This window comes from Mus caroli, unplaced genomic scaffold, assembly GCF_978045245.1.
Source record: "Mus caroli unplaced genomic scaffold, Mus_caroli_1 scaffold_19, whole genome shotgun sequence".
Lineage (NCBI taxonomy): Eukaryota > Metazoa > Chordata > Mammalia > Rodentia > Muridae > Mus > Mus caroli.
In genome coordinates this window covers 82,965,509-82,982,304 of record NW_028227274.1, presented here as the reverse complement: position 1 = coordinate 82,982,304, position 16,796 = coordinate 82,965,509, and the positions used below count along the sequence as shown (strand labels likewise).

The window sequence follows — 16,796 nt, the reverse complement described above, 5'->3', positions numbered from 1 at the left end:
GTCACACTGAGAGGGGGGCGGTTCAATTTGATGAAATACAGGTGTGTAGCTTTGGGCTTGAGTCTAAAAATGAAAACAACAATAAGAAGACCATTGTTATATAGGTCAACACGGCAGAACTGCCAAAAAAACCCAAGCTTGGGCTGTAATACGGTGAGGAAATTTGTCCCCTGTAACAGGAGAGTCTCCCTGCACTTAGATTAGTGGGCTCAGCTTGAGTAACAACAACTGAAAACCGAGCCATGCTTGCAGAAACATAATGACCAGTCCTAAAAGGTGCTCTTGTGTCAAAGGACTGGCTGCCACGGGGATAAGGAACCCCACTTGTTCTCCATGGTCCTTGGTATGGATGTATCCAGAGGGCGATGATATCTGGGGTCACTGTGTAAAGTGCAGGCAGCCCCAGCTGACAGTCTAGAATGGAACACCCTGATGTTTTAGGAGCGCATGCCCAGACCGGAGGCTAAGAGCAGAGTGGGGATCCAAGCATAGGATCAGATGGGGAGGTCAGGAAACTCTGGCTCCTGAGCCCTCCAAGAGACCTTATGTCAAAACAAAACAACCAAAGAAACAAAAAGACAGCACTGCGTACCTGGAATTAGACTCGACAGTAGTGATAAGAGTATCCTGGAACACAAAAGAAACCATGAAGTTAGGGTCCCATCTGAGCATTTATTCCCCTGACTGAAATCCTGTTTTAAGATAAGAATCACCTTACTTTATTCAACTCTATCTTTTAAAAGTTGTTAAAAGGCAAAATTGTGCCCAAGTTCTTTTTACTAAAGAGCCTAATTTCACCATTTTTCAAGAAAATAAAATTTATATTTAAATTACTTAAGAACACAAACTTCATTACTTGAAAGTGTTAATTAATAGAATACATACAACAATTCACACTTTTAACACTTTTAAGGACTTCGACATAAAAACGGAAACTTCAACATAAAATCTCATGAACACATAGAAGACTGCGTCACTGTCTTTTGGAAGGGAAATTCTTCAAAGGATAGAATATGAAATAAATGTCATTTATTTCATTCAAAATTGATAGGGCATAAAAACATACCTAAATTATACTAACAGTGTGCCAACCAGAATGAAATAATAAGAATTGTCATGTCATGTGCTAGACCACCTTTTCTGAGTCTTCTTTAACTCACTGGATAGTACCAGGAAGACCCGATTAACTCAGAAACCATTCTGCCTAACCAGCAGATAAAGCTCAGTGTTTACCTTCCAGTTTCTGGGCACAGCCCTTCTCATGAAGACCATAAAAAAAATTGCATATATTCTCAAACCATTCCAAACTCAGCCCATAGAAGCACACACAGTTAGGCTTTAGCAGATGTTAGAAAACACTCTTGTTATATTCCACACCAGCAAAACTGTTAGTGCTTCAACAGAAGCAGCTACAGGCAAGCTCGACCCATCAGAAAATCATGTCTAAGCCGGGCGTGGTGGCGCACGCCTTTAATCCCAGCACTCGGGAGGCAGAGGCAGGCGGATTTCCGAGTTCGAGGCCAGCCTGGTCTACAAAGTGAGTTCCAGGACAGCCAGGGCTACACAGAGAAACCCTGTCTCGAAAAACCAAAAAAAAAAAAAAAGAAAAAAAGAAAATCATGTCTATAGCACTCTGTAGACGAAAAACGTCAGTAAAGCAAGCAGCTGTTTGCAGCAAGGCACAGCGGTGTCCCTGCAAGGCATGTTAGGGAGACTCCCAGGAAAGGCAAATCCATTCTAGAGACGCAGAGCAAAGCAGCACCGCAGCACACACCAACCTGGACACACCTTTAAGATTCCTGACACAGTGGGGGAAGAAAAAATGTCATTTAAAAAGAAAACTTCACATCTGCTATTGTTTTTAGCAATTTTAAATCCTAGTAACTATAGAATTCACAGCCACCACAGGATTATGTCCCATGAGTATAATTAACAGTGATTATGACAATTAAACATGCAAACAATGCCAGTCAGTTACAAGGAACACAATCATGTGAGACACCAGAGGGCTCACTGGAGGACACTATGGCATGCTGGAAAGTTAGTGAGAGGAGGCAGACAGGAGAGGCCACTAGCTCGTGACACACGCAGGGATGGATGCATTTCAGGAGACCCCATGCAACTTCAGGTGGCCTTCCTTGACGCCCCTGTCTTGGTGTCTGCATTGCTAATGTAAAAGCACCGATGCCAGGTTAAATATTGCTGAGGCTCAAACATGCCCATGCCATTTAAAATGCTGTCACAAGGGCGGGCGAGATGGCTCAGCAGGCAAAGGTACTTGCTTCAGAGCATGACAACCTGAGCTTTACCGATCCCTAGGACCCTCATGGTGAAAGGAGTATCGATTCTCCTGAAAGCTATCCTCTAAACTCTGTGTGTGTGCTGTGGCGCACAAGCATGTGTGCAGGCACACACACACACACACACACACTAAATAAATATTTTAAAATGTTAAATGTAACATAAATAAAATGCTGCTAGCATGCCACCACAACCACTATCACTGGCAATCATGACCCTCCAAAAAATAGAACTTAAAAAAAACACACACACACACACAGTTTTGGATTGTCTATTTTCTTCATAGCCATAAAACCCAGAATGCTTGAGTTTAAGCTGTAATCACCACTCAGCATTGGGGTACAGAAATGGATTTCTCTGCAGGGCTCAGCTGTTAGGTAGGCAGAGAACTTTTCAAACAGATCAGCAATGAGCTCTGCCGCCTACTCACCTTGAAACCTGGAAGGCTTCCAACTCACAGTAAAAAGGATAACGACTGTGTATGGCATGCATAATGACCTACAAACATCATGCGAGCCAGTATACATCATGATTAGCTCCATATAAAAAACGCATACCAAGTCTCCAAAGTCTTTGCAAATCAGTTATCTCAATTCAAATCCATCTAACCTAGAAGCCTCCTTTATTGGAAGTACTGGCAGGGGAGCCTTCCTGAAAGTTCAGTGCCTCCTGGAACCTAAGAGACCACAGCTGACAAGCCAGAGGCTGGGCATGTGACTCTCACGCAGTGGTTCCCCAGAGCTTCAGGGCCTCGAGGTCTGGGGACCTCAGAGACAAATACAACCTTGTATATCAAGAGGCCTTGAAAGTTAATAGCACGGAAGGCCACCAATACAGCTCATACCTTCTATATTAGCAAATTTGGTTGCTGTGGATACACTTGAAGACATGTAATTTCTGTGTCTATAAAACCTTAACTTGGCAATGTAGGTTCTTTAGGGCAGGTTCACGCTAATACATCTTTTCAAAATTAAACTTGATCCTTTAAGTAACACTTCCTTTCTCAACACTGAGGACTACTGCATACACCAGGGCTTTATGCATATTTGTGAAGTGCTCTACAGCTGAGCCCTAGCTCAGTCCCAAGCATCATGTTTACTGAAAAACAACAGACCACAGAACATGTTCTCCAGCTTCAGATGATTACACACAACCCCGAGAAATCCTTAAGGAGCCAGTATTGTTTGGCAGAAATAGCAAAGCACCCAGAAAAGCTGTAACACATTTTCTTCTGTGTCACTTACTTCCAGCCTCTCAAATCACCAGCAAGGGCCACCCCACTTTCTTCCATCTGTGCTCCTATTTAAGCAAAGTCACAGCTGGAAACATAGGGGTCCTGTTTGTAAGACACCACAAAGTCACCCCTTTGTAAAATCTTGACAGTAAAAGTATCTGCTTTAAACAGCGAGTCAATGCAGACCCGGGGAGAGGCTTCTACCAGCACATCACACCTGATGAAATGACATGTTACTGCGAGCTGTCCCCTCCTGCAAACATGGGCAGGAGGACTTTCATCAAGGCTGATGTTAATAAGTGTGCTCTGTTCACCAGCCACTCCAAACCTCAAAGCGATTGCAAGTTCAAACAGAAAACTAAAACAAAACAGAATAGCAAACACAGCGAGAACACTGGGTTCCTCCCCTTGACACTACCCTTTAGGACAGGCGCTTGTAAAGTAAATCCCAGGCCAGCCTCAGGCTCACTATGGAGCCACCGGCTATGTCTGTCCCAGGCCAGCCTCGGGCTCACTATGGAGCCACCGGCTATGTCTGGTCCTCCTGTAACCACTTCCCAAGCACCCGGGATTAGGGGTAAGCAGAATGACAGCCAGCCAGTTGTTAGAGACTGAACCCAGGCTCTCGCACAGGCTAGGCCAGCACTCCACTGACAGAGATGCCCAGCTGCACAGTGAAGGCATCTGAAAACAAATGGAGGAGGTGCACACCTGCTCGTGCACTACGGTTACAGGAAAGAAACCTCCGCAAAGCCTTGTCTTCCTGCGGATGACTCACAACAGAACCACTTCATACTAAACATGTAAGAGGACAGAAACAGACCTTTTCTCCGACAGACCTCATGGGGACAACAATTAGGTGCTCCACAACTGCAGCTGGTGATAAAGCAGCCACAGAAGACATGGAAAAGTCACTTTCTGAGCAATGGTCACAGACAGCATTCAAACTCTAAACACCATTTTTTTTTTTCCTTTTTCTTTTTTTCCCTCCCCCAACACCATTTTTTTTTTAAATCTTTGTAATGCACTACTATCACTAGTGTTAAGTGTGTCCTTTGTTTTGAACAGGGGGAAACAGAAGTGCAATTGCTGTGCCCAGGGAAGCCCACACAGGCCTTTTCTTGCCGCAGGTGAGAGTTGGAGTAATCACACATTTGTGCTCACACTGTATGCTACACACTGAAAACAGCAGAGGCCTCGCAGTGGACTGTCCAGCAGTCACTGCAAGCTCAAAGAAGCTCGCCTGCCATGTGTGGCCTCTCCACTGAGAAGCAGCACAGACAGAAATAGAAAAGCTGAGTTTTCTTGCTGCCATTTTTGAAGCAAAACCTTCCTTTATTCCAGGCCAGAATGAACTTTTCCTGCTTACTTTTCAGGAACCTGAGTTGGCTGTTTAAATTCTTACTCTAGATTTATTGAGCACGCCAGGGTAAAACCAGCCTTTCCTGAATGCCTATGAAGACACAGGGATGCAGAGAAGGAAGAGGTATGGGCTTCATCAGTTAGGAAGGAAAACATGCCTCAGCTTCAACAAGTTCCAGGTCCTCTGAAGATAAGGCTTACGTTCAGTCTTTCAGAGCAGAGGCACAGTTTTATTTAACTTACTCTATCTAGAAATTAAAGCCAGGGTTTCATGCATGTTAGACAAGTATCTTCCACTGAGCTATGCATCTGGACTTTAATTTATCGGCAATTATGATGTTTAAAAAATTAATACTTCTGTTGTACAAAGTAACACATAAGCTCTCCTCAAAAGGACGTGGACTAGTACAAAAACAAAACAAAACAAAACAAAAACGAACAAACAAAAAACTCCCAAACCAAACTTGTGCAAAACCAGTAAGTTACATATTCACCTTGCCTAGAAAGAGCTGAAGAGGCTGTGATCTTTGCCCAATTTTGGCATGTACTAAATAAATGAAGATGCATAGTTACCTCTATACACCTCTCCTTTGGGATATTTGGACAAACTTACCGAAGGCTTGGCTATCTTTGATCTGTCATCCTGTAAGGGGTAAAAAGGGAGTTGGCATTAAGAATTATACTTTTTATTGAGAATTAAAAAAAAATACTATTCAATGATTAGCGTTTGGCATTCAGCAAAGTTAAATGCAAAATTTGATCCACCTGATTTGACAACAGAAATTAACAGCAGAGCTAGGGCAGGAAGCATTTCCATCCACAGCCCCAAAGTTTAGAATGGATCCATGGCTGCCTGAGATACAGGAGGAGGTGTTCGGAGGCTTACTAGTGCTGAACTCACTTTAATTCAGACAATAACTGAAGACCAAACCTGTCCCTTCCTTCTCTACTCTTAAATTCATGGAGGTACGCATCTTTCTGCCATGATGGCCTCAGAGAAGCCTGCAATCTCCCAACAATGTAATTATAAACTATTTAAACCTCAGACTGAGGGTATCAAAATCCAAGGGCATCAAAATGCTCCCCACAGGAAAGTCTTGCAGAGAGCTGACCTAAATAAAGCCACCCTCCCTCCTCACGGGAACAGAATAGGAGGTGGAGGGACTTTTACAAGGACAGACCTCACAGATGCAGTCAGCCCTGTTAGTTCTGGGAAGTGTGACTATGAAAATGTGTGGTCTGTTAATCCTCCAGTGAAGCAGACTCTCTCTGTACAGATAACATCCCAGTTAACCAAAGAGGCAAAGCACAAGTAGACACACACACACACACACACACTGCTCAACAGAATTTAGACTAAAATGGATTTCTAGGGCTTCTAAAAAGAGCCTGCTTTTATCTTTCCTTCATTTGCAGCTCTTATAAGACTGCAGTTCTTACAAGTTCTTATACAGCAAGACTCATAAATAAATAGGAATATGCCTATATTTACTTATTTTTAAAGTTGTTTTGGTTTGCCTACGTGAGCTGGGGCTACTGGCTATTTATCTCTTGTCAGGGAAAGTGTAGTCGTGACCACCCTTCACTCTCTTGGCTGAAGAACAAACTACATGACTGATGCTCTGCCCTTTGAATTTCTCTCTGTTGACTCTCAGAGGCTGAGTACCATTCCCCAGCGCAAGGCCTTGGAGCACAGCACTCTGACCCCGAGTTCTGCAATAACTGCAACCAAAAGAAACCGCAAAGTAAAGAAAGGTTGAATCAATGTATTTATCACAAAAAATGGTATCCCGATAAGCACTGTGATTCATGCCTATAATCCCAGCACTTGAGAGATAAAGGCCTGAGAAGTGAGTTCCAGGCCAGCCCGGGTTCCAGAGGAAGCTCCAGGCCAACCTGGGCTAGTTATTGAGAACCTGTCACAAATGAAGTATTCTAATTCAAAAGAAATTGCCCGTTCCACTTTAAGTTTTCTGTGGATGCAAATCTACACCTCCCAATGTCAAAAAGCAGCCTTGGAAGAGAAGAAGAAACTTATCCAAGAAATGACTTACTGGATGGAGTTCCCCGATGATGTATGTTTTGGACAGTTCTCGTGCATCCGTAGAGTGCCCGACGTCCTCAAAATTCTCGGTAGCATCACCCCCAGCTTGCTCTCTTAGGACTTCTTCTCCACCAGGATGCTGTTCAAAGAACAGGTTGTATGAATACTAAAATCTTTTCATTCAGATGAGTTAAAAGGAATCAGCTTATCTGATCAGGCAGCCCACGGCAGAAGTCACACATGGCCGACTTTAAGTATCTATTGAGTGGACACTAAACATCCCCCTCCATTTCCTTTGGGATGGTACAGTAGAACCTTCCCAACACCAGTGTTCTATGGGTAGCCTTAATAATACTGTAACGTTTGTTCTGCTTTTCCAGAAAGCTCCCCAAACTTGCCCCCTTCAACTGTTGCTAAACTGTCTCTTCAGCCTTCTACTTAAGATGTCAAACTTGGGACTCTCTCAGTATGAGTGTGGACCAAGGAGAGACCATTGGTCAGAGGTGAGAAAGGAGAGCACAAAGTTTCCCTTCAGGACACACTATGTACACCTGCAATGTGCAGCCAACATCCACTGGACAGGCAGGAAGGCCAGGCCAGGCCAGGCCACGCCTAATATTCTTTCTAGAGGAATGTAAGTAACTGTTGTCTGTATAGCCGGAACATCGAGAGCGAGCGCGAGAGCGAGCGAGACAGAGAGAGAGAGAGAGAGAGAGAGAGAGAGAGAGAGAGAGAACACGCACAGGTGGACAGGAAGAACCTTTCACTTGGCAGAATCACTTTAGTGCTCTGAGACGCTCCAGTTCATTGTTAATACAGAGGGCAAACACCGGGCAGTAGAGGCACACACCTTTAATCCCAGCACTTGGGAGGCAGAGGCAAGTGGATTTCTGAGTTCGAGGCCAGCCTGGTCTACAGAGTAAGTTCCAGGACAGCCGGGGCTACACAGAGAAACTCTGTCTCAAAAAATCCAGAAAAAAAAAAAGTGCCTATTCCTTACACTTCCCTATTTGGACACATCTAGCACTAAAGCTTTACTAAATACAGAGCAGATGAAGCTCCAGGAGACAGAGACTATACTGCCCAAGTGTTTACTACATACTAGGCGTGGTGGTTTAAATGAAAATGATACCTATAGGCTCATATGCTTGGATCCTTGGTCTCCAGTTAGTGAAACTGTGTGGGAATGATTCGGAGGTGTGGCTTTATTGATATGTATGTATCACTGAGGATGGATGGGCTTTGAGTTTTCAAAAGCCTACACCAGGCCCAGCGTCTTCCTCTCTGTCTGCTGTCTGCAGATCAGGATGTGAAGGTCTCAGCTACTGCTTCAGTGTCATGCCTGTCTGCCTCCTGTCACAACAATCATGGACTAAGCATCTGACACAGTACCCAAGCCTCTGATTAAAAATGTTTTCTCTTATGAGTTGCTTTGGTCATGGTGTCTCTTTGTAGCAATAGAACACCAACTAAGACACTTTTGAGGAAATACTCGTAGTTGGGGTTGGAGAGGTGGCTCAGTGGTAATGAGTATTTGCCTCTTGGAGAAAACCAGATTCAGACACCAGCGCTCATGTGGCTCACAACCACTTATAATCCTAGTATGGGGGGGGAGGGGGTCAGTGTGCATCTATCTGCACACGTGTGGCAGACACACATGTACAGAGCATTTTATAAAAGGAAGGAAATGCCAGTATTTATCTCAAAGCCTTTGCAGGATATATTTTAAAATGTGTCAGACACATACCATATGTTCAATAAACACGACAGTTTCTATACTAAACACTTCCCAATATAAGTATCTGTCCTCTACATGACTTCTCGCATTGCATAAACACTCCCCTAGTTCTCCGAAATGTGTTTTCCTCTTGTCGTTCTGACAATGAAAAATCTGACAAACATCAAATAAGACACTAAAGGCAACTCACAGGTATGGAAATAGTAATCAAGGTTTTCTGATTCTGGCATAATCTGGAACCGTGAACCTTTATCTGACTGAGGAGCAGGCAGGTGGGAGATATGAAGTAACCAGAGTCCTCAGGGCATGAAGGTGACTGGTAGCACACCACTGGTCACCATCAAATGACCTAGTTCACAAGTTTGCCAACTTGGGACTCCTGCTCAGGACGAGTGAACATCAGCTTATCTGCTTGAGTCTCACTGTGCACCAGGGACAGCCTGTTTTCCAAAATGACACAAAAGAGGTGATGTCATCAAGAGACCAATCCTATTCCATCTTGGGACAGGCCTCCATTTTAAAAGAAAAAGGGCCTGAGAACTTGATCTGCAGCTGAACGCAAGCTGCATCCAAGATCCAAGAAGAACCACATAGCTTGTCTCTGCCCCGTACCTTAGAGTTACTCCCTAGCAATAGCTAATCAGGATTAGTCTGGTAGTTAGTTCCAGGTGTACTTTCTGACTGACGGTTATTGGTTTTGCTTGAGAGCACCCACCTATCAGCTTACAAATTAGATGCCTGCCAGGCTGGACACCGCTCACTTGTTCACCATTTCCTATAAAACTTTATCCAGCTGAGGGCTCCGGACTTCACCCTGCTGTCCTGCTGTGTCAGTGACTGCAGCGGGCCCAAGCTCAAGCTTGGAAAAAGACCCAGGTGCAATTGCATCAGAATCGGCTCTGCGATGGTCTTTTGGGGTTCATTTTGGTCTGTTATGGAGGTGTGAGAATTTGAACTGACAGTGCTGTGGTGCAGAAAGAGTATGTTCCACCTCAGTCACGTAATAATCATAACCTGGAAGTTAAGGGTGCAAAAGGACAGTCCTTAACTAACACAAGCTCTGAAAGGAAAGGAGGCAAAGGGCAAGAAAGCAAAGGCGTGCTCACCCGATGCTCCTCTTAAAACCCTTTCTAAGGGAAAAAGAGAAAACACTTTGGGCTATTGGTCTCACTGGCCACTGCTACATATGTATGTGTGTAAATAAACAATAAACTGATTTTTGTTAAAATATTTTTAACTCTACACTAAAAACCATTTTGGAAAAATTAAAAAGAAAATCAAAGCCTGAAAAATTGGTGTAAGATTAAATAAACTTCAAGTCTTGCTAAGACAACAAAGATAAGAGACTAAAGTTTTGTAATATCTAATGTTTTCCTTAAGATATGAGACACACACAGATAGAGAAAGAGTCTAAATCACAATTGTCTGGAAATTAGTGATTCTCTTGTTACTCTCTCATTCTCGCTGTTAGATCTGCTGCAGTTTCCACAAGCACAGGCATTGTTGGTGTAAGACTCTAACTGCAATAAACAACTGGAGTGCACACAGTGTGCGTGCCCTGCCTTTTGGGAATGTTGTAGAATTTAGGAGTGACCCACAGGAAAAGCTACGAAAGCACCTGCAGCCTTGTGAGCACCTGCTGATTTCTCTGCTCAAATGCTCAGCCAGACAGAACAATGGCCACGTCAGAAGTCTCCTCTCACCCACTGAACTCTGACAGAAGCAGGCAGCTGTAGAACCTGGAGAGAAGGAGGGGAAGGGACACCAGCGCAGAGGAAAACGCACACAGCCAGTCTTTCTGTGAAGGTTTCCATTTTCCCAAGGGAATACTTCATTTTCAGTGTGTGGCTCTACTTAATTCATAGGACAAATAATTGGTGTTGTGCCCCCAAAGACCAGACTCAAGAGTAAACAAAGACAGCCATGGCTCCTGCCCCTGGAAGCCATAGTCTAACAGGCAAACATGAACAATGCCCAACTGTTAACCACAAATGTCAAGTCTAAAATCACAGGGTGGGTGTCACCATGATGAAACAAGAATGTCACCAATGGAAAAGAAAAGAGCAGACACAACTGGAGTTGTGAAGACTGGGGTCACAGCAGAAAGATCCTCTAATGCATGGAATCCTGAGTTCAGGGTCAGGAAAGAAGCCAGCCAGGGGCTCAGGAAGGAAAGGGCCAGACCAGGCCAGGCCAGTGGAAGGGCTTCCAGGTCTCTTCAAGGATCTTGATCCTTATCTGCTGAGCAATGGTAAGTCACTGAAACAGATGGACGAAGGAACGGAGGTAAGGAAGACAGAGTTCACTCTGAGAAGAGTCCCGAGGGCACATGGGGGCACTGTAAGACACCCAGGCCAGAAAAGATGCTCTGAGTGCAAGGCGCCTGAGGACAAAGATGGAGATGGAGAGTGTCTTACAGTGCCCCCATGTACACTCAGGACACTTCTCAGAGTCAACGCCGTCTTCCTCACCTCTGTCCCCAATGAAGGATAGGAGTTAGGGTGAGACACAGAATGGATGGATGTGAGACGGAGGTATGAAAGGAAGTGTATGAGTCAGGACTCACAGATGACAGGACTCCCACTTAGTGAGGAATGACTCAGATATCTGAGGAATGGATAACTGGATGCTTAGAAGACTTAAACCTCAGCCTTATAGCTGCAGGAGCTGGGAACAGGAATCCCACAGAGACCAGGTCTAATCTGGTTGTTGAAGCAGCCTTATCGACGTACTCTGTTCACATATCTTGTGAGACCACAATCCTTCCATGTATTTTTTTTTTTTGCCTTGATATGTATTTTTTTTATTACATCTTTTCCTCAATTACATTTCCAATGCTATCCCAAAAGTCCCCCATACCCCCTCCCCTACTTCCCTACCCACCCATTCCCATTTTTTTGGCCCTGGCATTCCCCTGTACTGGGGCATATAAAGTTTGCATGTCCAATGGGCCTCTCTTTGCAGTGATGGCCGACTAGGCCATCTTTTGATACATATGCAGCTAGAGTCAAGAGCTCTGGGGTACTGGTTAGTTCATGTTGTTCCACCTATAGGGTTGCGGATCCCTTCAGCTCCTTCAGTACTTTCTCCATCTCCTCCATTGGGGGCCCTGTGATCCATTCACTAGCTGACTGTGAGCATCCACTTCTGTGTTTCCCAGGCCCCGGCATAGTCTCACAAGAGACAGCTATATCTGGGTCCTTTCAGCAAAATCTTGCTAGTGAATGCAATGGTGTCAGCGTTTGAATGCTGATCATGGGATGGATCTCTGGATATGGCAGTCTCTAGATGGTCCATCCTTTCGTCACAGCTCCAAACTTTGTTTCTGTAACTCCTTCCATGGGTGTTCTGTTCCCAATTCTAAGGAGGGGCATAGTGTCCACACTTCAGTCTTCATTCTTCTTGAGTTTCATGTGTTTAGCAAACTGTATCTTATATCTTGGGTATCCTAAGTTTTGGGCTAATATCCACTTATCAGTGAATACATATTGTGTGAGTTCCTTTGTGATTGTGTTTCCTCACTCAGGATGATGCCCTCCAGGTCCATCCATTTGGCTAGGAATTTCATAAATTCATTCTTTTTAATAGCTGAGTAGTACTCCATTGTGTAGATGTACCACATTTTCTGTATCCATTCCTCTGTTGAGGGGCATCTGGGTTCTTTCCAGCTTCTAGCTATTATAAATAAAGCTGCTATGAACATACTGGAGCATGTGTCCTTCTTACCGGTTCCTTCCATGTATTTTTGTGAATTCCCAACTTCTTTATCTGTCCTTATGCACTCTGATCCTGCCAGTACGTGAGAACTCTCAGAGATTAGGGAATACCAATAAATAGCCTTCGCTTTTTGAGAATTAATAGGAACTCTGTTTTGAAATACTAAGAGTTAGCGCTATCCATAACTGGAGAAGTTTGCTGCCACACCTCCAACTTTGAGTGCTGACGTGATACCCCAATTGGAAAATTCTAAAATTTGACTTCATGTAAGGGGTTATCATCAAAACATAAACATACTAAATTATATAAAATTATTTCAGGTGATCAGTGTAAGGACATGGCTTTGCCACGTATCCTGCAAGGATGAAGAGCATTCTCAGCATCGTGGCTGTCAGCACTCCTGAGATGTCTGCACCACTCTGGAGGGGTGAATGATTGTTAAGGGACCCAGAAGAACCCTCTGGAACTCTTTAATTACAATAATTACATCTGTATAGAGCTCAGCCCCCTTAGGAAGAAAGAAAAAGGGCTCCGGCTTGAGAAATGGTGGGAGAATCAGAAGCTGATGAGGGTTCATACTCTCCACAGCGATGTACATAGCACAGGGCCTCCATTACTAGATGCGATCTCAGGGTGCTCACTTCCCTGTTAGGTCTCTTGTTCAAATCCAAAATTTCTGAGGTGAAAATCTGCAAGGTCTGATAAAGACAAGTGTTACCTGTTTTGTTCCCCAAGCCAAGAGCTAGGTTCTGAAGCCTGGAAGGAAACGATGCTGCACTTCTTTCCAGGTTAGTGGCTTTGATTCAGAACTACAACAGGCTTGTGTTGGCATTTGTTTAAAAGGGCATCAGAAAAATGTAGATGGTGTCTATTTCTGTTTTTGGAAAACGAATAGCGTCGTGGGCTAGATCGGACTTCCCCTTCTACAGAAGCAAGGTACTAGAGTAAAACTCTAATTTGTGGTGTTTGACACGACAACAAAAAGGCTTATGATGAAACACAACAAGAAGTACATGAAACACATGAGTTTCATACTGGTGAGCCTCATCCCTCAGATGTCCCTGTAAATATACCAATATTCCAAAACTGGAGGCCTGAAACAGTCCTAGTCCCAAGCATTTCCAAACTGTATCACAAAGAGCTAATGCTGGCTACCACCTCCTGAAAGTTCAGCTGGCTCTCAGAGAGGAATTTCTAATCATGGACCTCTTGAAACGCTGCCTTCATCTAACCCGTTCTCCTACGCAGTCCTTCGGCCCATCTCTAGGGCTCAGTCCTTGGCCCTGTTCCTGCTCCACCTGCAGTATCTCTCCTGGGGATCGCATCTCCAGTTTGCATACTACCTGTCCACTGATGAGTACCACTGAGTAATAGCCTCTCTGACATCTTGGTGCCAGGCTCCTAACCCATCTATCTACGAGAAAACTCTCTTCGACATCCAAACACACAATGTCAAGCATAATATTTTTCTTTCCTGCCATAATCTTTCCCAGTCTTTTTGTTTTCAGAAAACGTTGCTACCACAATCCCAGTGGCCATGGCCATGCCCTCCACCCCCCACAGCCACTTCTCAGGTTCTATCCTTCAGTTCCGACCCCAGCATGGCCTCCCAGCTTCCCTGCCCTTCCCTTCCCATTCCTGCCCTTCACAGCTCACACTGTTACACTTTCGAGTCATTTATCAATTTGTTTGTGAGATCCCTCACAACCCAGACTTCAGCCTATGCCATTCATCTGTGTTTGCCACAGGCTTCAAGGCCCTTAAGTATGTGCTGACTGGACATGGAAGATCAGCACAGGCCTTTACTTTTAGGGTCGTTCCCAGCCAGCTGAGGAGCTGGGCGTTCTCCAACCAGCTCAGACAAATCTCCTTCCCCTCAGCTGCTATAGTTCTTACCCTTCAGATCACAGGACTTCACACTTAACTTATAATTCGTTAAATCAATGGGCAAAAACAGATCTACTATGTATAAAGCGCTGTAGGACATAGAAGAAAGAACACACCCAATCTTGTCTGATCGAATGGCTGAGCCTGTTAGTAGTAATTAGATGAGAGGAATAAATAAATATGGATACAGAAATTATGGTACATTTACACAATGGAGTACTACTCAGCTATTAAAAAGAATGAATTTATGAAATTCCTAGCCAAATGGATGGACCTGGAGGGCATCATCTTGAGTGAGGTAACACAATCACAAAGGAACTCACACAATATGTATTCACTGATAAGTGGATATTAGCCCAAAACTTAGGATACCCAAGATATAAGATACAATTTGCTAAACGCATGAAACTCAAGAAGAATGAAGACCAAAGTGTGGACAATATGCCCCTTCTTAGAATTGGGAACAAAACACCCATGGAAGGAGTTACAGAGACAACGTTTCGAGCTGTGATGAAAGGATGGAGATACTGCCATATCCAGGGATCCATCCCATAATCAGCTTCCAAACGCTGACACCATTGCATACACTAGCAAGATTTTGCTGAAAGGACCCAAATATAGCTGTCTCTTGTGAGACGATGCCGGGGCCTAGCAAACACAGGAGTGGATGCTCACAGTCAGCTATTGGGTGGATCACAGGGCCCCCAATGGAGAAGCTAGAGAAAGTACCCAAGGAGCTAAAGGGATCTGCAACCCTATAGTTGGAACAACATGATGAACTAACCAGAACCCCGGAGCTCTTGTCTCTAGCTGCATATGTATCGAAAGATGGCCTAGTCGGCCATCACTGGAAAGAGAGACCCATTGGACTTGCAAACTTTATATGCCCCAATATAGGGGAATGCCAGGGCCAAAAGAATGGGAATGGGTGGGTAGGGAAGTGGGGGGCGATATGGGGGACTTTTGGGATAGCATTGGAAATGTAATTGAGGAAAATATGCAATAAAAATATTAAAAATTAAAAAAAGGAATAAATGAATAAATAAATAAATAAATAAATAAATTTAAAAAAGTATTTGACTTGATCCTGAAGAAGCATGTAATTCATTTGGGCTAAAAGAAAAAACTAAAACAGAAACAAACCCCAGAAGCCCCATGTCCTTCATTGTTACAGCTTCAGTTTTGACCTATCATGGGTCCGAAACATGCTGCATGACTCTGAGCCCAGTCCCTGACAGGGCAAATATGATGACCCATGTGGCTCCCAAGGACCCATGTCACAGGCAGGTGCACAGTTGTCATCTTTGTTAATGTTAAAACAATTTCTCTCCAACTTTACAGTAAATAAGTTCAGGTTCTCTCGCTCTCTCTCCCCCTCCCTCTGTGTGTATGTGTGTGTGTGTATGTGTGTGTGCGCATGTGATAACATAATGTTCTAAAATACATAAACATTTTGAAGTGACTCAATCAAGATAATTAATCTATCCCTCACCTCACACACCTATCAGGTTTATTGTTTTGTTTTGTTGTGTTGTGTTTGTTTTTTGTAGTAATTTTAAATTCACCCTCCTAGAAATTTGCAAATAGCCATGTTGTTCAACACAGTCCCAGAATGGAGCCCTTTAACACAACTCTCAACGTTTCAGAAGGCAGAGCTTTTGTAGCTGAGTCACACCTGGAAAGGCGCACACGTGAGCCACAGACCAAGTGACTCTTCTGTGACTTTGGGATGAATATTAGGCTCAAGTCAAACCTGTTTTACAATCTTCCCAATCCTAGGACATGAAGACATTCTGAAAATAATCCAATTAAAGCTTATGTAACATTTCATTCATATTATTTTACTATAAATTAAGGGTTACTGCTTTAAGCGTTGTTTTATCACTAAGTATCCAAAGTGGTTTCTTAACTTTCTCACTTTAAAAAAAAAATTATATTATTAAATGCAAAATTCAGCAATATATTGTAAAAGGGTCTACCTATAAAAATGAGAAATATAAATAGGGTAGGAAAGCCAGCATTTAGTGAATGACAGCAATAAACCCGAACAAAGACGGGTCATTTCAGATAGGCAAAGAGACAGGAAGAGATCCGCACTCTTCAGAATCTCTGGCGGGAAGGTGGGGCTGCCCTGATGGCATCAACCAGGCCTCCCAATCATGGCACTCGGTGAGCTAGTGTGCCATCACATATTTAAAAGGCTCCTTGAAAAAAGTAAGAGTTCTAAAAAGGAAGACAATGTCACAAACTTGATCACGTTTTGTCACTGAGCAACATTTACCCATAATGAATTAAGTGCTAGTTAGAGACTTTTGGCCAACGCCAATAACAGCTCAGATTCCCATTTCATCTTTCACTAATAATTTTATGTAATTACTTACTGTTAAGTAAGAATTGCTGTGAGAAATTAGCTCAGTTATTAAAAGCATGAGCATAACACATCAGCTCATCCACAAAGCCATCCATGGCCTACACACCCTACATCTTTCCAAATAAGACTCCAGTGGAAAGAA

The 16,796-nt window shown here is 43.7% G+C and overlaps 1 protein-coding gene across 1 annotated transcript in view; it reads right to left on the bottom strand.

The window, feature by feature from the left end:
* Positions 1-16,796, bottom strand: part of Cyb5a (cytochrome b5 type A) — a 30,860-nt gene that overhangs the window by 1,408 nt on the left and 12,656 nt on the right. Inside the window, exons 2-4 of the mRNA XM_021150172.2 lie at positions 6,952-7,080; positions 5,511-5,540; positions 593-627 (exon numbers count right to left, since the gene is read on the bottom strand). Of these exons, the coding sequence (XP_021005831.1) occupies positions 593-627; positions 5,511-5,540; positions 6,952-7,080 (194 nt within the window). The remainder of the gene's footprint in view (positions 1-592; positions 628-5,510; positions 5,541-6,951; positions 7,081-16,796) is intronic.